The 23820-nt window shown below is 38.3% G+C and overlaps 1 protein-coding gene across 1 annotated transcript in view; it reads left to right on the forward strand.

Annotated features, from left to right (window-relative positions):
- FH (fumarate hydratase) overlaps positions 1-23820 on the forward strand; it is a 41654-nt gene that overhangs the window by 16356 nt on the left and 1478 nt on the right. Inside the window, exons 3-9 of the mRNA XM_060128645.1 lie at positions 3742-3852; positions 5704-5880; positions 8750-8932; positions 11107-11272; positions 12409-12612; positions 14192-14319; positions 22424-22577. Coding sequence (XP_059984628.1) covers positions 3742-3852; positions 5704-5880; positions 8750-8932; positions 11107-11272; positions 12409-12612; positions 14192-14319; positions 22424-22577 — 1123 coding nt within the window. The remainder of the gene's footprint in view (positions 1-3741; positions 3853-5703; positions 5881-8749; positions 8933-11106; positions 11273-12408; positions 12613-14191; positions 14320-22423; positions 22578-23820) is intronic.

Genomic DNA, 23820 nt, shown 5'->3' on the forward strand with positions numbered 1-23820 from the left:
CATCTTTACAGACATAACATTCTCTTACAGAAAGTGCCTGAGCTCAGCCCATGGTCCAAAAACCTCACAGAAAACAAATTTTAAAAAGTACTGCTGACACCTCGTAGAATCTGGTGTACACAAAGCTCTCAGCTGGACAAGACCCTGAACGCAGATTACTGTCAGCAGATCCTCACCTGCTGTGGTCTCCTGCAGGAAAAGCTAGCAATCTAAGAACCCAATACACAACTCTTGGTCCTAAAACTGGGGCATAAGACCTGCCCCAGTGAGGAAGGAACTGGCCTTCACTCATGGATAGGCCACCTCTTCATCTGGCCCAGGACCCTGGCTGGTGTGGGCAGCACCCAGGAGCCTGGGCTGAATTTGGAAAGCAGAGCACCTGTAGTGGTTGATAAGATTTGGTCAATGGAGAGGAAGAAGAAGGGGATCCCCATCCATAGCCTGGCCTGGATGCCTAGAGACAGATGGCTGGAGGTGAGAGCAGAGGTTGTACCCTGCACAGCTGGGACCACCTTGCTCACTGTAGCTCCACAGCAGCTAGACTTGGTTTCTGAGCATTGCTGTCCTGTGCGGCTGTGATTTCCCACACCACACTGGACTCCAACAGTCCCCTCCCTGCCAACATTAGGACTTTAAGAGGTAACTGAAGTGGGGCAGGCAATCATGTGGGCTACTGCAAGCCTTCCTGCTGGGGGCAGGCAGAAACTTCTGCCTCTTCCCCATGCTTCGTTAGCCCAGCAAACCCTGTATGGGATTGGCAGCTCTTATGTTCCTCAGCAGAGTAGAGTAGTATCCCCTCAGCCAGGGATGGCAGATAGGTCTCAACACTTATACTGGCTGCTGGGGGAATCTTGAGAAATGAGAATATATACCAGGGATTTAGCAGGAAATACTCTGAAGCAGATTAGTGGTACCTACCATGGGGGAAGAGGGGAAGTGATGTGCCATTCATTTGCCATCTCTGGTCTAAGTCCTAACATAATTCAGGAGTACTCTTCATGAACTTAATTATCTGAAGGATTTAAGTTAAGGGCTGAAAGAGTAGGCTATTTGTAAGATAATGAATCGACTTCAAGAAAATACAGGAAGAAGCAAAAACTCAAGCATCTGATTCATCTTGGTCTGTGGCTCCCTCAGGTACACTGAAGCTGAGCCCCAGATGGAGATGGAGTTACAGTACCCCAAGCCCAGTGTAGCCCTGCTTCCTGACCCAAGACTCATTCTGCTGTTCCAGAACATTGTTCTGTACAAAGATTGGCTAATACTCTGGCAAGTTTGCAGTTAGCAGGACTTTCAGAGTATAGGGTATCATGTATAAGGGGTGGGAGTGGGGGTAGAGAAGGAACAGACATAACTGTTTGCAGCCATTTTTGTGGATTTCTGAGGCTTAGTCAATGGCTGAGTCTCATTCTTATCCATAAGCTGTCAGACAAGACCTGGGGGCTCCCACATAAGAAGAAGTAAGATGTCAAGAAGGACATAGCTCTTATTACTTGGGCAACAAGATCAGAGAAAATCTCAAAAGATTGTACACTGCGGGTATGGGTGTAGGAAGCAGAAACAGACTCATAAAGCCAAGGGGACAGTTGGGCCCGGGGCCCAGCAACTACTGCATGGAGATAGTGGTGATGGCATCAGCAGTAGCCTCCCAAGATTAAAACCACAGGTAAGCTTGTGGCAAAGCCATCAGAAGCCCTTTCCTTTTTCTTACTCTAAACAATCTGATTTCATCAAGCAGGAAACCTCAGCACCAACATGGCAAAGGTACCAGGTGGGGTGCTGAGGGGAGTGGGGCACTAGAGGCCAGGAACCCTGGCACCACCCCTAAAACACCCCTTCTTCCTCAGAAGATCCTCAATACAAACACTGTCACGTGCAAAACAAAAACAAAGGAAACAAAACAAAACCCAAAAACCTTTAGAAAAAATCCTTTGGGTGATCTCTTGTCAATCATTTGTGCAGGCTAGAGAGGCACCTGTGAATGATAAGGCTACTGCGAAACGTCATTGGCATGGTCCTGGCACTACCAGAGGGTAGAGGAAGTGGTGCCTGAGGGGCTCCCTAACAGCACATCATCCCACACAGAACATTCTCCAAGTCCCTTGTCCTAGGCAGGGAAGCAGTTTCATCGCTGGCTTGGAGCGCCCAATCAACACTCTGCCTGGCAACCCCTTTTCTAGGTCAAGAGAAGCAAAGGAGCTTCCAGGGAAGCTAGGAGAGCCAGAGCTGCCCAAGTCCTGCTAACAGGAGAAACACAGTCAAGGCCTGGGTGTGTCACCTGTCTCGAGCCCTGAAGGGCAGGGAGGGAGGGACTGAGCCTCAAATCGGGCAGCGAAACGCTCAAGTCGCTTGTCCTGCCAGCATACTGTGACAGCAGCCACAGATGACAGCTCCGCTTTAAGACTCTTCAGCTCACAGAAGAGCCATGACTTCATGTGTACACACCCCCATCTCCAAGGCAAGCCCATTTTACACTTACAGATATAAGTGTATGAGGTCTTGCCCATAAGCCATATGTATGTAAAATTGACCCACAAAATCCAAAACTGCAGAGTCAGATGCCAGCTAGGTCAGAGCACCCTGGGCCTCAGCGGTGAGAGCCTCGCACAGGCCAGGCCTGGCTGGGCCGCTCGCTCCCTTCCCAGCATGCCCCAGGCGCAGGCTCCCTCAGCGGTGGTGAAGGTAGACTCCTGAAGCCCCGTTTGGCCTGATGCTCCTGTGCTCAGTGCTCCAGGACAGCAAGGAGCTTCTGTGGCCCTTGGGGAGCTAGGGACTTGGACCCTGGGCCCCTCAGCACCCTGTTCCTTGGAGGCATTGGCAGCCTCTGGCCTCCACACAGGGCCACTGTCAATGAGGGGGCCCTGGCTTCCAGCACTCAGGTCCTGCACCCTCCAGCTGCTGCATTTTCGTTTTTTTGACGTTTGCTTTGCTGTGAAGAGGCTTTCTAGTTTGATGTAGTCCCATTTGTTTATTTTTGCTTTTGTTGCTTTTTCTTTTGGACTCCTCCAGAAAATCATTGCCAAGACTGATGTCAAGGAGGTTACTGCCTATATTTTCTTCTAGGAGTTTTATGGTTTCAGATCTTAATGTTCAAGTCTTTAATCCATTTTGAGTTCATTTTTATGTATGGTATAAGATAGTGGTCCAGTTTCATTCTTTTGCATGTGGCCAGTTTTCCCAGCACCATTTTGCTACCTTTATTTTATTTGCTACTTTTAGTTTTTTCTAAAGAGAAGGAAAACTTATAATGTAGCACGGGATCCAGTGAGGGGAAATAATGGTGAAGGCTGGTGAAATGGTTATCATTTGTTTTTAAATATATGAAATAAAAACATATACATTATAATGTCTTATAATAAATAGGACGAATGGTACATATGTGTGAATGTGTGTATATGTGTGTGTGAGGCATACGTATATATCTATGAAAAGTCATTGTATTTGCTTTTGTTTGGTTCCCTAAACAAATAGATAAATGATGATTCTTGGTTTTTATATATCTATTTTTAATCTTTCTCTATATCCTAAACATTTTAGGGTCATAATGTTACTTAAGTTATTGTTTTATGTACCTGCATAAGATAGTAATCTTAAACTTTCATGCTTTTTTCTGTACCTGCATTTTTTTGAACCTGCATAAGATAGTAATCTTAAATTTTTGTACCTGCATAAGATAGTAATCTTAAACTTTCATGCTTAACTAAAGTTGCAAATTTGAGATATTTTTCTGATTAACTCTAGATCCCAGTTATTAAAGCATTTGGCGTCTTGAAGCGAGCAGCTGCTGAAGTAAACCAGGATTATGGTCTGGATCCAAAGATTGCTAATGCAATAATGAAGGCAGCAGATGAGGTAAGAGGTGATAAGTGTGTTTACTTAATGGCATCAGACCCATATTAACTGCTGGATAATGATAAGTGCTGACACGAGGAAAGGGGCACTGTCAATTCTTTAGTTAATGAGTTTCAGCATAGGATGGCAGCATTATTATTTGGTGAGGATATTAATATGGCGCTTAAAATATTGTGGCAAATTTTCTGGGTGATTTTATACCTTTTATTTTTAATTTTCTTTACTTTTCCTTTTAATTTATATAGTTTAAAGAAAACTTTGAAGAGATACCCTTTGAACTTATATATTTGATTTCTTGTTTTATGTATAGATGATTCCTTTTAAAGCTAGTTGGTTATTTGATACTATGTGTGGAGAATGTAATTTCACTATTTCACTAATAACATAATTAATTGCTTACGCAATTAAAGATAAGCAGTCAGAGATAACAGTTTAAAAGCTCTGAATATAATGTTGTTCATTGCAGTACTATTTATTATAACAGCTGCTTATGTAAGTTATATTGTGAAGCCATGGAAATTTAGTTTTTTAAAGAATGTCATAGAACAAACCCTACCATATAAGAAGTGGGGAGGAAAGATTGCAAAATGCATGTATTTTATGATCCTAATTTTATTTAGAAAAAATGAACAGAAAAATATGTTTTTCTACATCTACATATGTACTCCCATTGCTGAAAGTAGAGACTAGAAGGTGATGCCAAAATGCTAATCATCTTTATTTCTGAGGGTAGAACTATGATGACTATTATGCTTTTCTTAGTTCTCAGAATTTTTTACACTGATCACCTGTTATTTTTATACAACTAGGAAAAAAGTTTTACTTTAAAGTGAATCAGTTGTTTAAGGTAATAGATTTCTAAAGTGCATGCTGATTTTTTTTAAGCTAAAATCATTCCAGAAGGTGAAGTTAAGCACCCACTCTCTTAGAAAGCTTATAATCCAAAAACTAACAAATTAACTAAAAGGACAAAAATATGACAAAAATAAGGACAAATCTAGACCATATTTATGTCTATGCTTGGAGGTTGCTACTCATAGGACATGTGTGGGATGCAGTAGCTATTAGTGAGCTCACAGTGTTAAGTCACTCGTTCATTATCATGCTGACTCTGGCTGTAACATCTGTTGGATATTCTTGCTGAGTACCAACAGTAAATTTATCTAGAGACTTAACACATTTGCCAGCCTTAATGGGTGGGTGGGTCTGTCTGTATATTATTAGAGGGCAGTTGAGAAATAGGAGAAAGATATCTTTGATTCAGTTTTCATTTGGAATCAGTGAAATTGTTATACCATTCACAATAGATAATCTTTCACCTTTTTTTTTTAAATGTTGGGGGTAGGAGTTTATTAATTTTATTTGTTTATTTTTGCTGTGTTGGGTCTTCGTTTCTGTGCGAGGGCTTTCTCCAGTTGTGGCAAGCGGGGGCCACTCTTCATCACGGTGCACGGACCTCTCACTATCGCGGCCTCTCTTGTTGCGGAGCACAGGCTCCAGATGCGCAGGCTCAGTAGTTGTGGCTCACAGGCCCAGTTGCTCCGCGGCATGTGGGATCCTCCCAGACCAGGGCTCGAACCCGTGTCCCCTGCATTAGCAGGCAGACTCCCAACCACTGCGCCACCAGGGATGCTCCAATCTTTCACCTTTTAAAGTAGCAGTGGTTAGACTGCAGGAGCTTCAATTTGCTGGACAACCACGAACTATTTGGCACCATCACTAGCATATGAAAAAAGTGAATACCTTTAAAATAGTACTATAAATAGTACCAACTTAATCATATTTGATTTAATTAGCTAAATGAATATTTCTTATTTTTTAAAATTCATTTTGTAACATTTTGCTCTGCAGGTAGCTGAAGGTAAATTAAATGATCATTTTCCTCTCGTGGTATGGCAGACTGGATCAGGAACCCAGACAAATATGAATGTAAATGAAGTCATTAGCAATAGAGCAATTGAAATGCTAGGAGGTGAACTTGGCAGCAAGAAACCCGTGCATCCCAACGATCATGTTAATAAAAGCCAGGTCGGTATACGATCTTTTCTTTGTTATAACTTGAAAAGAATCCTGAGATTTTCCTTGTAAAACAGGCATTAACTTTTTTTTTAATGAGGTTTTTTTTTTTTCTTTTTAAATTTATTTATTTTTGGCTGCATTGGGTCTTCATTACTGTGCATGGGCTTCTCATTGTGGTGGCTTCTCTTGTTGCAGAGCACGGCTCTAGGGCGCAAAGGCTTCAGTAGTTGTGGCTCACGGGCTGTAGAGCACAGGCTCAGTAGTTGTGGTGCACGGGCTTAGTTGCTCCGCGGCATGTGGGATCTTCCCAGACCAGGGCTCGAACCTGTGTCCCCTGCATTAGCAGGAGGATTCTTAACCTCTGCGCCACCAGGGAAGCCCCAGGCATTAACTTTTGACAGGGAGTGTTCATTCTGCTTATATTCTTTAATGGAAAGGACTTCTCCTTATTTCTTTTAGGAATCTTGAGTCTATGTCTTAAATTTTCATAAAAAGCACCTTTAGGGAAAAAAAATCACTTTTAGGACACCTGAATTTAGTATATATATATATTTTCACTGTTTGATTTATATTTTAAAAACTCTTTCTTTTGAAATATAAAATTATTTATAAGAATTGCAAAGATATTTCAGAGTTCCTGTATACCCTTCACCCAGCTACCCTTAATATTAAATATTTTACATAGCCCTGGTACATTTGTCACACTAAGAAATTAACATTGGTACAATACTCTTAATTAAACAGGCTTTATTAGGATTTCCCTAGTTTTCTATTGATCTCTTTTTTCTCTTAACCAGGATCCAGTCCATGCTCCACATTGTATTTAGTCATCATATCCCCTTAGTCTCCTCTATTCTATGAGAGCTTGTCTTTTGTCTTTGTGACTCTTGAAAGCAGTGGCCAGGTATTTAATAGAATGTCCCTCAATATGGGTTTGTCTGTTGTTTTCTCATGATTAGACTGAGACTGGATTTTTGGAAAGACTTATAGAAATGAAGGGCTCTTCTTGCATCGTATCAGGGGTACATGATAGCAACATGACTCGGTACTGGTGATGTTAACTTGAATCACTTGTTTAAGATGGTGTCTCCCTGGTTTCTCCATCTTCTATTCTCTATTTGGTAGAAGTAAGCCACTGTGTCCGGCCTATACTCCAGCTACTACACTTAAGCTCACTTCCTAAACGGAAGAGTATCAAGAAATTTTTGGACATGTGTTAAGATCACCACACAATTAATAGAGAACTTTGAGGCTATTCTAATAGCCTCTTTTTCCTTAAACTTTTGCCTATTCATTTTAACATTCATCAATGGATCTTGCCAATAACAACTACATTAGTGTTTCAGTAGTGATTTTCTGTTTCCCTCATTCTTTCTACATTTATTAATTGAAATTTTTCTGTAAGGAATACTGTCTTCTCTCTCCCCTGACATTTATTTATTTAATCATTTATGTATATCAGTATGAATTCATTAATATTTTTTTCTTAAGGTTATAATCCAATATTTTTGATATTTATATTGCTACTCATATTGTTGCCACAGAGCCACAGCTTGTTGGCTCCTGTGTCCTTTGGACATGCCACCATCCTTTTTCTTTTTTAAGGCACTGATTAATTTTTTGCACTATAAGATGCTCCAGGCTTCTCATCTTGTATTTTTCCTGCCCTAGCCCTCATAAGCACTCATTTTTCCAAAGAGCTCTTGGAGGATCTTATCACTTATTGGGAAGTGATATTTAAAAACCAAGATCTGGGTTCTGAGTATAATTTAATATATTTTTAAGTAGTGAGGAAGTTTTTTCACATAAATCCATTGTATGAAGGATTTTGTAAACCCAAGGCTTGCCTTTAAATATGAGTTTATCTTATTATTATTTTTTTTTTTTGGCGGTACGTGGGCCTCTCACTGTTGTGGCCTCTCCCGTTGCGGAGCACAGGCTCCGGACGCGCAGGCTCAGCGGCCATGGCTCACGGGCCCAGCCGCTCCGCGGCATGTGGGATCTTCCCGGACCGGGGCACGAACCCGCGTCCCCTGCATCGGCAGGCGGACTCTAAACCACTGCGCCACCAGGGAAGCCCGAGTTTATCTTTTACATATACTGAAGTCTGAAATCTACTTCAGAATAATCTAGTGTGTATGGTCAGATGGAGGAGTGAGGTGGAGTTATAGATGAAACAAGATTGGCTATATGCTAGTTGTTTGAATTCAGGTGGTAGATACATGAGTGTTCATTATACCATTCATCCTACTTTTGTAAGTAGTTTGATAATGTCCATAATACAAAGTTTAACAAATGAGTAATGAATATATTTTTTTAAATAGCATCGTAATTTAAAAGTACGGGTTTACAGTTGAGGAAAGAGCATGGAGTTTAGACTACCTGGTCAGGTCCCAGTTCTGCCAACTGTAAAAATTTTGGCAAGTCACATAATTTCTTTGACAGTTTAGCTTTTCTATTTTTAAAGTGGTGACCTACCTCACAGAATTTTCCTCAAGTTTAGTAAAGGAAGAAGTGTTTGTGAAAGACTGTATGTGCTATTTAACTGTAAGATATTTTATTATTGCTATCCTTACATACATTTGCTAGTTGTACTTCTCTATGTCTTGCTGTCATTTCTTAGCAGGCAGATAGAGTAACATATAATACATTCATTGTAGGTGGTATATGTAATACAGTCCTAAATACCTTCCACAAAGGAAATCAGGTTGCTTCTTACTTGATCCTAAGTGACTTGCCACAGGTAAATGTAATTGAGTACTAAATATGCCAAGTTTTGAGTAGTCATTTAGTGAGATTTTTAATTGAGGCATTCAAGTTTGGTTTATTTTTGCCTCTGATTTAACATTTTACATTTCTTTTGAAAATTTTCCAACAGAGCTCAAATGATACTTTTCCCACAGCAATGCATATTGCTGCTGCAGTAGAAGTTCATGAAGTACTGCTACCAGGACTACAGAAGCTACATGATGCCCTTGATGCAAAATCCAAAGAATTTGCCCAGATCATCAAAATTGGGCGTACTCATACACAGGATGCTGTTCCACTTACTCTTGGGCAGGTATATTGCGTGCAATTAGATTTGGTTCAATTGCGGGCTTGGTACAAACGGCCAGCATATTACCCTCTAAATCACACTGGTTTAAAAGGCCAAATTTATAACAATTCAGTTCAGTGACAGATGATTCTGCATTAACCAGTCAGTAGTTTTTATTGGTATCCACTCAGAAGAGCAGAGCATACTGGCTATGAGCCAGACTCCACATCAGTCTACTTGAGTTCAAATCTTACTTTGCTATGTGCAAACTATTGGACCTTAGGAAAATTATTTAGCCTTTCTGTGCATCAGTTTTCTGAGCTGTACAATGAGGAAAATATCTCTTTCATAGGTTAGTTATGAGGTTTAAATAAGCTGATTCATGTAGAGTGCTTAGAACCGTCCCTGATACATTATAAGCACATGTTGGTGTTAGCTGTCATCATCATCTTCATCAGTATCATTATCATAATTTCTTCCATTGTCTCTCTTACTCAAAATTAGTAAGTTCTTTAAAAATTAATTTTAAAATGATTAAATGGGGCATATCTTACTCTTTACAATTGTTTTGGCCACATGTAAAAGAGGTATTTCTCTCTTTTCCAAAATACCAGAAAGTATTTTTATGTTTCTTTATTGATACTTTAAAGAATGCCTAATAGTATATATTGCAAAAAATACAAGGAACAGTTTTTGTCTCAGTTAAGTTCACTCCAGTTTGGGAGGTAGGACATATGCAAATTCTATATCAAGTATCAAAAGATAGGTATCCAATAACAGTATTTTTGTAGAAATTCAGGTGAGGGAGAGAGTTTGGCTGCTGGTTATTTGGAAAGATTTCATTTGTAGTTTTGTTCAGATGACAGCAGACACTGAAAAAAAACTTGATCATTTACCTTAACTTTATCACGGAAGGAATGAGGAAAACTGGAAGTGATTAATTGACATACAGATGATATGACTAAACTGAGCTTGCTAAATTAAGTTGTTTCTTAGGCTGTATCTTATTTCTCTTTACATCATTGGCTCTTAGTACCATGCATAATTTCTAAGGAGATACAATATATGTTTTTGAAACTTTTGAGTATCCCTCTGGATACTCCTTTTTGTGTGTGTTACATGTAGGAAAACCATTATATGCTGAAGTCTGGTTGGGCCATTTACTCAGCCTCCTATGTAAAATCATCATTCTTCATATTATGACAAAGTTTTTTTTTTCTCTTTGATTTTATCTTATCAGAAGCATTTATACTTGTATTGTAATTGTTTTTTGAGGTTTTTGAGTGCAGTTTTTTTCCTCAATAAAAATATATTCCTGAAGTGAATCCAGTTGGTATATATGTAAGTGGTGTTAGATCAGATGGATCAGGTCTACCTGAAAGGAGTTGTATCTTCTAAAACATTTTCTTTAGAGCAGTGTGAAATCCTAGTACTAATCAAAAGTATTCATGATTTTTCAGTGTTTTTAGGCAGGAAAAAAAGATTTAGTGTAACCCTATATCCCAGCTTGCTCAGTTGAGTTCTAGCTTATGCCTTCTGTCCCTGCATAATTCTTGATAGGGCCCTTGCTATGTTCTAAACATGATGAATTCTGTGGTTACTTTACTTAAAGGATGTTATACGGTGGGAACCAGTGTGGCATTAATAGCAGAATTAAAATGCATCTTGAAGCTATAGTCTTAACTCAAAGCTGTTACCTTCTTGTGCTGTTCAGTGAGTCACGTAGCTTCTTGAGTCCCTGTAAAACATCCTCAAATTCCATATCAGGTTTTTTAACTGAAATTGTATGGAGGATATTTCTATGTTTGCATTTTTCTTGAGGGGATTCAGTTTTTTTCTTTCTCAGAGTTGTTTGAGATACACCAAAAAGTAAATAATTTACAAATAAACCAATAATTTAATCTAGTAAATTTTTTTTTTAATTTCCTGTGTTGTTTTTCTTTGCTTTCTATGGAAAGACTAGTTTATAAATAGGCCACATGTTATCAGTGGCATTGTCTACCTGATAGGTTTATAAATTCTCTTTCTCTCCTATACTTTGTTTATTGTATGAATCAAATAATACAGTTACCACTTGAGTAGCTTCTAATTTTGTACCTGAAACGTGTTTTTTAAAAACTTGAATTTAATGTAGTTAGAGTAACTTGTATGCCATTAGAAAATTATATATTCTCACCTTAATTTCTTTTGCTTTTCAGGAATTTAGTGGTTATGTTCAACAAGTGAAATATGCAACAACAAGAATAAAAGGTGCCATGCCAAGAATCTACGAGCTCGCAGCTGGGGGCACTGCTGTCGGTACTGGTTTAAATACTAGAATTGGCTTTGCAGAAAAGGTTGCTGCAAAAGTGGCTGCACTCACAGGTAGGTGATAACACGGTTTATTACTCATTTCCATTATAGTAGTCTGTATTTTTTTGGGTGTTTCTGCTTTGAATTCTTACAAATTTAAAGTTAGAAATAATATTTTCCCATCAAACACGTACTTTGTGTCTATTTCAGAAGTTGTAATGTTAACCTTTTGCTTTTTTAAAGTTTTCCATCTGTAAGTTCATACAGCATGTAATTATTAAAATCTGTCAGTGCTAATTTGCTTACTATCTGGTAGTATTCAATTATTTTCCATTTAAAGCTGTTTTGAATACTCATTTTCAAAGCAGGAGGAATCAACTGATGGTTGAGAAATTCATTTGAATGACAAATATGTTAGAGATTGACAGGCTTAATTTCTTTTTTTCCTATGGCATGCTGTGACATTTCGTTGAATTAATGACCTTTTTGAATTCTCTTTCCTTTAGTAGAGTACTGTGCTCTTGATAATGATAACTGTTATTAGAGCTATTATCTCCAGAAAACTCTTATTAAGATGCAGATATTACCAGAGAGTTAGGGTACAGATAATTATACAATGCTGCTTATTGCTTACTAGCAGAGATTTTTTTAAATCAAATTTTAATCAAGAAGAACTGTATTATGGGGTTTAGAATATGTAGATTTTTTAAAATTTGAACATGGGAGAGATTGAGAATGTCTAACTCATTCTGGCTCCCTAATCTCTCAGAGGACCTTGTGGGTCCTGGCTAGAGAAGAGAATAGAACACCTAAAATGGGGGAAAAATTGTACTAGGAAAGGAGTGTGGAATAAAGCAGAGTGAATTTTACCTACTTTTCCTCTTTACTCAAGCGTAGTCAGGCATCATACACAGGTGTTTGCAGTAGGATAATATTTTTCTTTCAATATTTTATATTTCTTTCAACATTTATTGTACTTGTTCTTTTTATCTTTTAAGTTTGCTAGTATCATCAGATTTTCTACCCCTTTAGGACTTCTTGAAGAAAGGTAGACAAAGCTTGAGTCTTAAGCATTTTTTTCTGAAGTAAGATTTTTATTCTGTTCTTTTTTTGCTTTTCATATACTGGCACTTTCTGTTTAACTTGCTGATATTAGAAAAATGTTGAATTTTACCTGTTAGCTCATATAGGTTATTATTTTTCTTCAGGCTTGCCTTTCGTCACAGCTCCAAATAAATTTGAAGCTTTGGCTGCTCATGATGCTTTGGTTGAACTCAGTGGAGCCATGAACACTGCCGCTTGCAGTCTGATGAAGATTGCAAATGATATTCGTTTTCTGGGTTCTGGTCCTCGCTCAGGTCTGGGAGAACTGATTTTGCCTGAAAATGAACCAGGAAGCAGTATCATGCCAGGTAATCACATAGCTGGTAAATGTTAGAACTGGAACTTGACTAGAACCCAGGCATTCTCATCTACAAAGCATATCTGCTTTTGTTTAACGTGATCTCAAAGTGGATAGGGACATGTGTGGTGCACTTGTTTCACAATGTCTTTGTGGGCTGCTTTTGATCAGGACTTCTGGGGACATCACCCAACAATATAGGAGAAAAGAATTTTAGTTAGCAGCATATATTTTGATTTCCACCTTAGAAAATATGTAATAGTTCTATCTTTCACAATCCAAAGCAAATAGAATTCTAAAACAGGCTGTTAAAGTGATCTGCATGGGATGAATAAAGATGAATTATATCAAATGCCTCTTATTTCATTTTTTGCTTTAGGTTTTGGCCAGTTAGGTAAGGGAGGCTCCACAAATATGGTTGGGGCCTTGCTTTATTATATGTCTTACTTTATTTAATGAAGTTGGATTTCCTTCTTTTCTTGATGTCTGGATTCTAGTAAGTCATTTGGTGGACTCACTTGATATTCATGGAATCCAGTGGAGAAGTGTGGGCAGTACTGTTAGATGAATGTAGCTGGGTGAACAGTGACATTTAAGGAGTGCCTAATGAGTTGACTTCAGACTGGAGGGATATCTTGGCAGCAAGCTGAAGGGCTGTGCCCTTTCACCACTTTACTGGTGACTGAGGGTGAAGGTAGAGAATATGTGTTGATCATATTAGCAGATAAAGTTGAAATAGCAGTACATCAGATGACAGAGTCTAAATTCATAAAGGACTCTGTAGTTGGACTAAAACTGACAAAAGTGAAAAAGAAAGACCTGACTATAGATTCTTTTAGATCTAGGCATGTGTAGAATGAGAAAAGATCTGATTTTAACGTATGTCATGTTGAAAAATGACATGAGTTCAGTTGATTGCAAATTCAAGGTGATTACCTAAAAAAGAGAAATGCAGAGTCACAGATAAAGAACTAATCTTCCCACTGCGTTGCTTTGTACTTGTCAGAGGAATCAGGGATGTTCGGTTCAAACTTGAGCTTGTCAGAGGAGTGTTACAGGGTGGTAGGGTTCTGGAAACTCAAATAGGAAAATTCCAGCTTAACATCAGTTTCGTCTGGGAAGCCTCCCAGATGTTGGTGAGGTGCTTCTTTTATAAGTATTCCCATAGCAGTCTGCACTTCTCTGTATTGACCCCTTATCTATTATAATTGCCAGTTCCCTCTCCCTCGCCTCCAAGTTCTATGAGGGCAGGGGCTGCATCCTTCTTCCTCACTGTTGTATATTCAGTGCCTGGCTCCATAAATATTTCTAGAGTGCATGTAAGCCATGAAGGTGAAAAGAGCTATATTTACTGTGTAGTTGTAGGTACTCTACTTATTAGCCATTGCATGATTCAGAGTTTCTGCCTATATGGTTTGTTTCATTAAACAGCACTGATGGTTGGGACATTGCTTTATTATATGTCTTTATTTAATGAAGTTAGTTTTACTTCTTCTCTTGGTTATTTGATATAAAACCTAATCTTAAACTCATATTTGAAGCCACAAGTGTGTTTGATGTGATTTCTCTCTATGGTGGTTTTCTTGAAGGCAAGGTGAACCCTACCCAGTGTGAGGCACTGACCATGGTTGCAGCCCAGGTCATGGGCAATCATGTCGCCATTACCATTGGAGGCAGCAGTGGACATTTTGAGTTGAATGTTTTCAAGCCATTGATGGTAAGCTTTAAATTTGATTTTTAATGTCTTTAACCGAAAGCTAGTTGTCTTGGTTTCTGTCTTTCATTAAGGTTTCCTACAGTTCTTTAGGTACTTGGATAATATACCTAGCAGTTGGAAGTTAAACATATGTTAATGTTAGAGGACTAATCCTGTATATTTAATTAGGTGACTTTTAGCTTAAGTAATTGGTGGTTTGCTTTTTATAATAGGAAGAAAAATTCTGGAAGTAGGGTATAAGTTTCTTTCTTTTCCCTCACCACTGGGGATGCCAATTGTTAGAAATAAGTTCCAGTCTCCTCAGTTAAAGAAAAAAAAAGAAACTCTCCTTCCAGCCTGTCTCCTTCTCATGCTGCTGCTTTCTTCCTCTCTCTGAATTCAGCCTTTTTAAAGAAATACCCACTCTCACTCTCATTTGCACTGCAGTCTGGCTTCCACCCCTGCACTTATGTTTGAATTGTTCTTGTAGCACTTCTGACCTCTTGAGTCCAGCAGACATGCCACGGCTCTCAACTAACATCTGACCTTGACTTGTTGCTCCTTGAAACACTCTGTGTCCTTGGTTTCTTCAGCACTTTCTCTCCAGTTCTCTTCCCTTTCTCAAGGCTTTCTTCCATTGGTTTTACTCTTCCACATACCTTGAAAACATTGTGTCCACTCAATCTATTCTTTTTCCTTCATCTTTATGAAGACAGAACAAAATGGCATCATCTTTTATCCAGTTTCCCCAACTCCAGATAATGGAGCTATTATCATTTACAATCCTTTATTTGTGTGAAGTGTTATATCTGAGTACATATTAGAGGCTTATTTCCTGTTTGTGTCTGGTGTAAAGTCTGATTTTAATTTGATAAGAATATGCAAATAACAAATATTAAGTGTATTCATTCAGTGTATTCATCAAATATTTATTGAGTACAGGTCTGTGTCAGGCACTGTACTCATTGCTAGTGATAGAACAATGAACAAGACAGATTTTTTTTTTTGCCCTTATGGAATGTACATTCTGGTGGAAAATAGAAAGAAGAGAGACCAAAGCACAACTCAGACTGATAAACTTTTTTTTTTTAATTAATTTATTTATTTTTGGCTGCATTGGGTCTTTGTTGCTCTGCATGGGCTTTCTCTAGTTGTGGTGAGCAGGGGCTTCTCTTCATTGCAGGGTGCAGGCTCTAGGTGCACGGGCTTCAGTAATTGTGGCACGTGGGCTTAGTAGTTGTGGCTTGCAGGCTCAGTAGTTGTGGTGCATGGGCTTAGTTGCTCCACGGCATGTGGGATCTTCCCGGACCAGGGCTTGAACCCGTGTCCCCTGCGTTGGCAGGCGGATTCTTAACCACTGCACCACCAGGGAAGCCCCAGACCGATAAGCATTTGCTTTCAGGTCAAATTCCAAACAGTTAACACCAGCTGCCTGGCAAATATATGTGCATAACAATAAGTGTCTTGCCAAATTTTTTTAAACAAAGGTCTGTTTTGTTTTTAATAGAAAATAAGTCAAGATAATCAACATTTGCCATATAATAAAGTCATTAGTATCAAATTAAACCTTGAAGTTCTGTGTCTTCTACTAGAGTCCATTGTTGGGAGTCTGGTTTTCAGACCCTGGGATTTTAGACCACAGAGATTAGGATGTGGATATATATCTTAATATATATTGGAAATGTTATCAAAAAGAAAAAGAACTGCTAAAACAAACTAATTGACTTTATACTGTTTTAAAATACTGTGTGAAAGGTTATTTTCAAGGGATTATGGAATATTTGTTTTGTTAAGCATAAAAAATGTGATCATTAAGAACTGAGAAGCCCTGATTTCACTGATTGCCTCAAGCTCACGCTGAACTTTTTTCTTTTTGAATTTTATTTTATTTTTTTCTACAGCAGGTTCTTATTAGTCATCCATCTTATACACATCAGTGTATACATGTCAATCCCAATCTCCCAATTCATCACACCACCACCACCACCTACTGCTGCTTTCCCCCCTCGGTGTCCATACGTTTGGTCTCTACATCTGACCTGTGTCTCTATTTCTGCCCTGCAAACAGGTTCATCTGTACCATTTTTCTAGATTCCATATATATGCATTAATATATATTTGTTTTTCTCTTTCTGACTTACTTCACTCTGTAAGACAGTCTCTAGATTCATCCACGTCTCTACAAATAACCCAATTTCGTTCCTTTTTATGGGTGAGTGATATTCCGTTGTATATACGTACCACCTCTTCTTTATCCGTTCGTCTGTCGATGGGCATTTAGGTTGCTTCCATGACCTGGCTATTGTAAATAGCGCAGCAGTGAACATTGGGGTGCATGTGTCTTTTTGAATTATGGTTTTCTCAGGGTATATGCCCAGTAGTGGGATTGCTGGGTCACATGGTAATTCTATTTTTAGTTTTTTAAGGACCCTGCATACTGTTCTCCATAGTGGCTGTATCAATTAACATTCCCACCAACAGTGCAAGAGGGTTCCCTTTTCTCCACACCCTCTCCAGCATTTGTTGTTTGTAGATTTTCTGATGATGCCCATTCTAACTGGTGTGAGGTGATACCTCATTGTAGTTTGACTTGCATTTCTGTAATAATTAGTGATGTTGAGCAGCTTTTAATGTGCTTCTTGGCCATCTGTATGTACTCTGGAGAAATGTCTATTTAGGTCTTCTGCCTGTTTTTTGATTGGGTTGTTTTTTTAATATTGAGCTGCATGAGCTGTTTATATATTTTGGAGATTAATCCTTTGTCTGTTGATTCATTCGCAAATTTTTTTTTCCCATTCTGAGGGTTGTCTCTTTGTCTTGTTTGTAGTTTCCTTTGCTTTGCAAAAGCTTTTAAGTTTCATTAGGTCCCATTTGCTTATTTTTGTTTTTATTTCCATTACTCTAGGAGGTGGATCAAAAAAGATCTTGCTGTGATTTACGTCAAAGAGTGTTCTTCCTATGTTTTCCTCTAAGAGTTTTATAGTGTCCGGTCTTACATTTAGGTCTGTAATCCATTTTGAGTTTATTTTTGTGTATCGTGTTACGGAGTGTTCTAATTTCATTCTTTTACATGTAGCTGTCCAGTTTTCCCAGCACCACTTATTGAAGAGACTGTCTTTTCTCCATTGTATCCTTGCCTCCTTTGTCATAGATTAGTTGACCATAGGTGCGTGGGTTTATCTCTGGGCTTTCTATCCTGTTCCATTGATCTATATTTCTGTTTTTGTGCCAGTACCATATTGTCTTGATTACTGTAGCTTTGTAGTATAGTTTGAAGTCAGGGAGTCTGATTCCTCCAGCTCCTTTTTATTCCCTCAGGACTGCTTTGGCTTTTCAGGGTCTTTTGTGTCTCCATACAAATTTTAAGATTTTTTGTTCTAGTTCTGTAAAAAATGCCATTGGTAATTTGATAGGGATTGCATTGAATCTGTAGATTGCTTTGGGTAGTATACTCATTTTCACAATATTGATTCTTCCAATCCAAGAACATGGTATATCTCTCCATCTGTTGGTATCAACTTTAATTTCTTTCAACAGTGTCTTACAGTTTTCTGCATACAGGTCTTTTGTGTCCCTAGGTCGGTTTATTCCTAGGTATTTTATTCTTTTTGTTGCAATGGTAAATGGGAGTGTTTCCTTAATTTCTCTTTCAGATTTTTCGTCATTAGTGTATAGGAATGCAAGAGATTTCTGTGCATTAGTTTTGTATCCTGCAACTTTACCAAATTCATTGATTAGCTCTGGTAGTTTTCTGGTGGTATCTTTAGGATTCTCTATGTGTAGTATCATGTGAACTGCAAACAGTGACAGTTTTACTTCTTTTCCAATTTGTATTCCTTTTATTTCTTTTTCTTCTCTGATTGCCGTGGCTAGGAGTTCCAACAACAGAGTTGTTAGAGGAAATGCTTTCAGTTTTTCACCATTGAGAATGATGTTTGCTGTGGGTTTGTCATATATGGCCTTTATTATGTTGAGGTAGGTTCCCTCTACGCCCACTTTCTGTAGCGTTTTTATCATAAATGGGTGTTGAATTTTGTCAAAAGCTTTTTCTGCATCTATTGAGATGATCATATGGTTTTTCTCCTTCAATTTGTTAATACGGTGTATCACATTGATTGATTTGCATATATTGAAGAATCCTTGCATCCCTGGGATAAATCCCACTTGATCATGGTGTATGATCCTTTTAATGTGTTGTTGGATTCTGTTTGCTTGTATTTTGTTGAGGAATTTTGCATCTATATTCATCAGTGATATTGGTCTGGTATTTTCTTATTTTGTAGTATCTTTGTCTGGTTCTGGTATCAGGGTGATGGTGGCCTCATAGAATGAGTTTGGGAGTTTTCCTTCCTCTACAATTTTTTGGAAGACTTTGAGAAGGATGGGTGTTAGCTCTTCTCTAAATGTTTGATAGAATTCACGTGTGAAGCCATCTGGTCCTGGACTTTTGTTTGTTGGAAGATTTTTAATCACAGTTTCAATTTCATTACTTGTGATTGGTCTGTTCATATTTTCTATTTCTTTCTGGTTCAGTCTTGTAAGGTTATACCTTTCTAACAGTTTGTCCATTTCTTCCAGGTTGACCATTTTATTGGCATATAGTTGTTTGTAGTAATCTCTTATAATCCTTTGTATTTCTGCAGTGTCAGTTGTGATTCCTCCTTTTTCATTTCTGATTTTATTGATTTGAGTCCTCTCCCTCTTGACGAGTCTTGCTAATGGTTTATCAATTTTGTTTATCTTCTCAAGGAACCAGCTTTTAGTTTTATTGATCCTTGCTATTGTTTTCTTTGTTTCTATTTCATTTATTTCTGATATAATCTTTATGATTTCTTCCTTCTGCTAACTTTGGGTTTGATTGTTCTTATTTCTCTAGTTCCTTTAAGTGTAACATTAGATTGTTTGAGATGTTTCTTGTTTCTTGAGGTAGGCTTGTATAGCTATAAACTTCCCTCTTAGATCTGCTTTTGCTGCATCCCATACGTTTTGGATCATCATGTTTTCATTGTCATTTGTCTCTAGGTATTTTTTTATTTCCTCTTTGATTTCTTCAGTGATCTCTTGGTTGTTTAGTAATGTATTGTTTAGCCTCCATGTGTTTGTGCTTTTTATGTTTTTTTCCCTGTAATTGATTTCTAATCTCATAGCATTGGGGCCAGAAAAGATGCTTGATATGATTTCAATTTTCTTAACTTTACTGAGGCTGGATTTGTGCCCCAAGATGTGATCTATCCTGGAGAATGTTCCGTGCACACTTGTGAAGAAATTGTAATCTGCTGTTTCTGGATAGAATGTCCTATAAATATGAATTAAATGTATCTGGTCTGTTGTGTCATTTAAAGCTTGTGTTTCCTTATGAATTTTCTGTTTGGATGATCTGTCCATTGGTGTAAGTGAGGTGTTAAAGTCCTCCACTATTATTGTGTTACTGTCGATTTCCTCTTTTAGAGCTTTCAGCAGTTGCCTTATGTATTGGGGTGCTCCTATGTTGGGTGCATATATATTTGTAATTGTTATATCTTCTTCTTGGATTGATCCCTTGATCATTATGTAGTGTCCTTCCTTGTCTCTTGTAACATTCTTTATTTAGAAGTCTATTTTATCTGATATGAGTATTGCTACTCCAGCTTTATTTTGATTTCCATTTGCATGGAATATCTTTTTCCATCCCCTCACTTTCAGTCTGAATGTGCCCCTAGGTCTGAAGTGGGTCTCTTGTAGACAGCATATATATGGGTCTTGTTTTTGTATCCATTCAGCAAGCCTGTGTCTTTTGGTGGAGCATTTAATCCATTCACGTTTAAGGTAATTATCGATATGTATGTTCCTATGACCATTTTCTTAATTGTTTTGGGTTTGTTTTGTAGGTCCTTTTCTTCTCTTGTGTTTCCCACTTAGAGAAGTTCCTTTAGCATTTGTTGTAGAGCTGGTTTGGTGGTGCTGAATTCTCTTAGCTTTTGCTTGTCTGTAAAGCTTTTGATTTCTCTATCGAATCTGAATGAGATCCTTGCTGGGTAGAGTAATTTTGGTTGTAGGTTTTTCCCTTTCATCACTTTAGGTATATCATGAAACTCCCTTCTGGCTTGTAGAGTTTTTGCTGAGAAATCAGCTGTTAACTTTATGGGAGTTCCGTTTTATGTTACTTGTCATTTTTCCCTTGTTGCTCTCAATAATTTTTCTTGGTCTTTAATTTTTGCCAATTTGATTACTATGTGTCTCAGCGTGTTTCTCCTTGGGTTTATCCTGTATGGGACTCTCCGCATTTCCTAGACTTGGGTGGCTATTTCCTTTCCCATGTTAGGGAAGTTTTCGACTATAATCTCTTCAAATATTTTATCTGGTCCTTTCTCTCTCTCTTCTACTTCTGGGACCCCTATAATGCAAATGTTGTTGCGTTTAATGTTGTCCCAGAGGTCTCTTAGGCTGTCTTCATTTCTTTTCATTCTTTTTTCTTTATTCTGTTCCTCAGCAGTGAATTCCACCATTCTGTCTTGCAGGTTACTTATCCGTTCTTCTGCCTCAGTTATTCTGCTATTGATTCCTTCTAGTATATTTTTCATTTCAGTTATTGTGTTGTTCATCTCTGTTTGTTTGTTCTTTAACTTTTCTAGATCCTTGTTAAACATTTCTTGCATCTTCTTGATCTTTGCCTCCATTCTTTTTCCAAGGTCCTGGATCATCTTCACTATCATTATTCTGAATTCTTTTTCTGGTAGGTTGCCTATCTCCATTTCATTTAGTTGTTTTTCTGGGGTTTTATCTTGTTCCTTCATCTGGTACATAGCCCTCTGCCTTTTCATCTTGTGTATCTTTCTGTGAATGTGGTATTTGTTCTACAGGCTGCAGGATTGTAGTTCTTCTTGCTTCTGCTGTCTGCCTTCTGGTGGATGAGGCTGTCTAAGAGGCTTGTGCAAGTTTCCTGATAAGAGGGACTGGTGGTGGATAGAGCTGGCTGTTGCTCTGGTGGGCAGAGCTCAGTAAAACTTTATTCCACTTGCCTGCTGATGGGTGGGGCTGGGTTCCCTCCTTATTGGTTGTTTGGCCTGAGGTGACCCAACACTTGAGCCTACCCAGGCTCTTTGGTGGGGCTAATGTTAGACTTTGGGAGGGCTCACTCCAAGGAGTACTTCCCAGACTTTCTGCCGCCAGTGTCCTTGTCCTCACGGTGACACACGGCCATCCCCTGCCTCTGCAGGGGACCCTCCAACACTAGCAGGTAGGTCTGGTTCAGTCTCCTATGGGGTCACTGCTCCTTCCCCTGAGTCCCAATGAGCACACTACTTTGTGTGTGCCCTCCAAGAGTAGAGTCTCTGTTTACCCCAGTCCTGTCGAAGTCCTACAATCAAATCCCACCAGCCTTCAAAGTCTGATTCTCTAGGAACTCCTCCTCCTGTTGCCAGACCCCCAGGTTGGGAAGCCTGATGTGGGGCTCAGGTTGGGAAGTCCACTCCAGTGGGTGGACTTCTGTGGTATAAGTGTTGTCTAGTTTGTGAGTCACCCACCCAGCAGCTATGGGATTTGATTTTATTGTGATTGCACCCCTCCTACTGTCTCATTGTGGCTTCTCCTTTGTCCTTGGATGTGGGGTATCTTTTTTGGTGAGTTCCAGTGTCTTCCTGTCGATGACTATTCAGCAGTTAGTTGTGATTCTGGTGTTCTTGCAAGAGTGAGAACACGTCCTTCTACTCTGCCATATTGAACCAATCTTCTCACGCTGAACTTTCTAACCTCTGCATCTTTGTTTCTCTTCCTTCTGCACAGAAGATTCTTTTTCCATCTCTGGCTATTTAAGTGCTCTCCATCAAATAAAACTTTATCAACTCCTACAACTGGAATTTACTTCTCTCTCTATGCTCTTTAACATTTCATACCTGTATTTTATAACACCACAGGCTATCTTGTGTTTTATTTATTTGTATTTATGCCTTTATACCTCTTAAAAGGGCACTTTGGTGCCCTCAGACGTTTATAATTTCTTTCATATTTGTTTTCTTGGGTATGATGCCTTACAGGTTGTAGGAGTGCTGTATGTTAATTGTATTACATACTCATTTATGAATTGCAAATAATGTGTTATTGGACAAAGAAAAAAGTTAGGCTTAATAAGTTTGTCTCTCTCTCTTAGATTAAAAATGTGTTGCACTCAGCCAGACTGTTGGGGGATGCATCAGTTTCCTTCACAGAAAACTGTGTGGTGGGAATCCAGGCCAACACAGAAAGGATCAACAAGCTAATGAATGAGTCTCTAATGTTGGTGACAGCTCTTAATCCTCATATAGGTATGTGTTTAAAGAATAATAGTGTCATTTTGAATACAGTTAAAGGCTGAAAAATTTTTAAGAGACTACTGGATCAATGTTTGTGAACAACAGATGTCTTTTGGACAATCTCTTAAGACATTTCACATTGTGTTGAAAGATGCTATATATATATATATAACCTTTATGGTATCATATTTCTTTCAAAATCTTGATTGCTTATGCTTCATTTTATTTGAAATGTGCTAAGTTCAGAAGTAGACTTTAAACTTATTTTAATCTTAATGGAATTCAGATCCTGTGGGACACTAAATTCAGATACTAAGTGTCCTCTCAGTTTTTAATGTCACTAGGTGGCACTGGCTGATTAACAACACTGAATGAATTCGTTTTTCTACCTTCTCTAGATGCTGTACTATACTTTGTTTTTGTTGTTTTATTCAACTCAGAAATGGATTAAATTAAAAGAAAAAGGGTTATGTATGCATAGCTTATAGGGAAAGGGGGGAAATACAAATATTTTGTCTAAAACCATGGCTTTTGTGTTGCAAGCCTTTTCCAGATTTATAAATATTTCATTATGTAGATTCAAAAATGTTAGCTTGGATTATAGACTGACTAGTGATCCCCATTAAATACACTGTTTTGTCATGGATTTTGAGGCATTCATTGCATTGTTATAATGTGTTAAAAGCCTTTTCCCACCTTCTCCTTACTGCTGAGCTGAGGTTATTAACATATTCTTTGATTTTCTACATCAGAACAAGTTATGATGCAGTCATTTGGTGTGATATGATTACTGTTTTAAAACAGTCTTACTTCAATAATCCTGAACTTTCAAGGCTGATTTTATATTCTTGGCTTCATGTCAAGCTGTAATTTCAGTCTTATAAAGTTAGAGCTCATATAACTGCTTCAGGTAGCTCTGAGCCCAATATGCTATCTGCTCTTTGGAATAGTATTAAGATTGACAGTAATACTGGGTTCTTTTGAAATAATTGTACATCAGCATTCAACTGGAGAGATATACAGAGGAACCCAAAGGCTTATGTGAGAAATGTTTCATCACATATATACTTCAGAATTTGTTACAAAAGCATTTAGAGATACTCCTAAAGCAGAATGATTGATGTCTTTCTTAGACAATTTAATGTGAGATAAAGGCCATACAAGGATAAGTGGGCAAACCACACCTTACTGGTTGACAAAGCATGAGCCTTACAACTCCACATCATGGGTTCTGTTTGTGCTCATATGTAACAGG

Source organism: Lagenorhynchus albirostris, chromosome 2, assembly GCF_949774975.1.
Source record: "Lagenorhynchus albirostris chromosome 2, mLagAlb1.1, whole genome shotgun sequence".
In the NCBI taxonomy this organism is placed as follows: Eukaryota; Metazoa; Chordata; class Mammalia; order Artiodactyla; family Delphinidae; genus Lagenorhynchus; species Lagenorhynchus albirostris.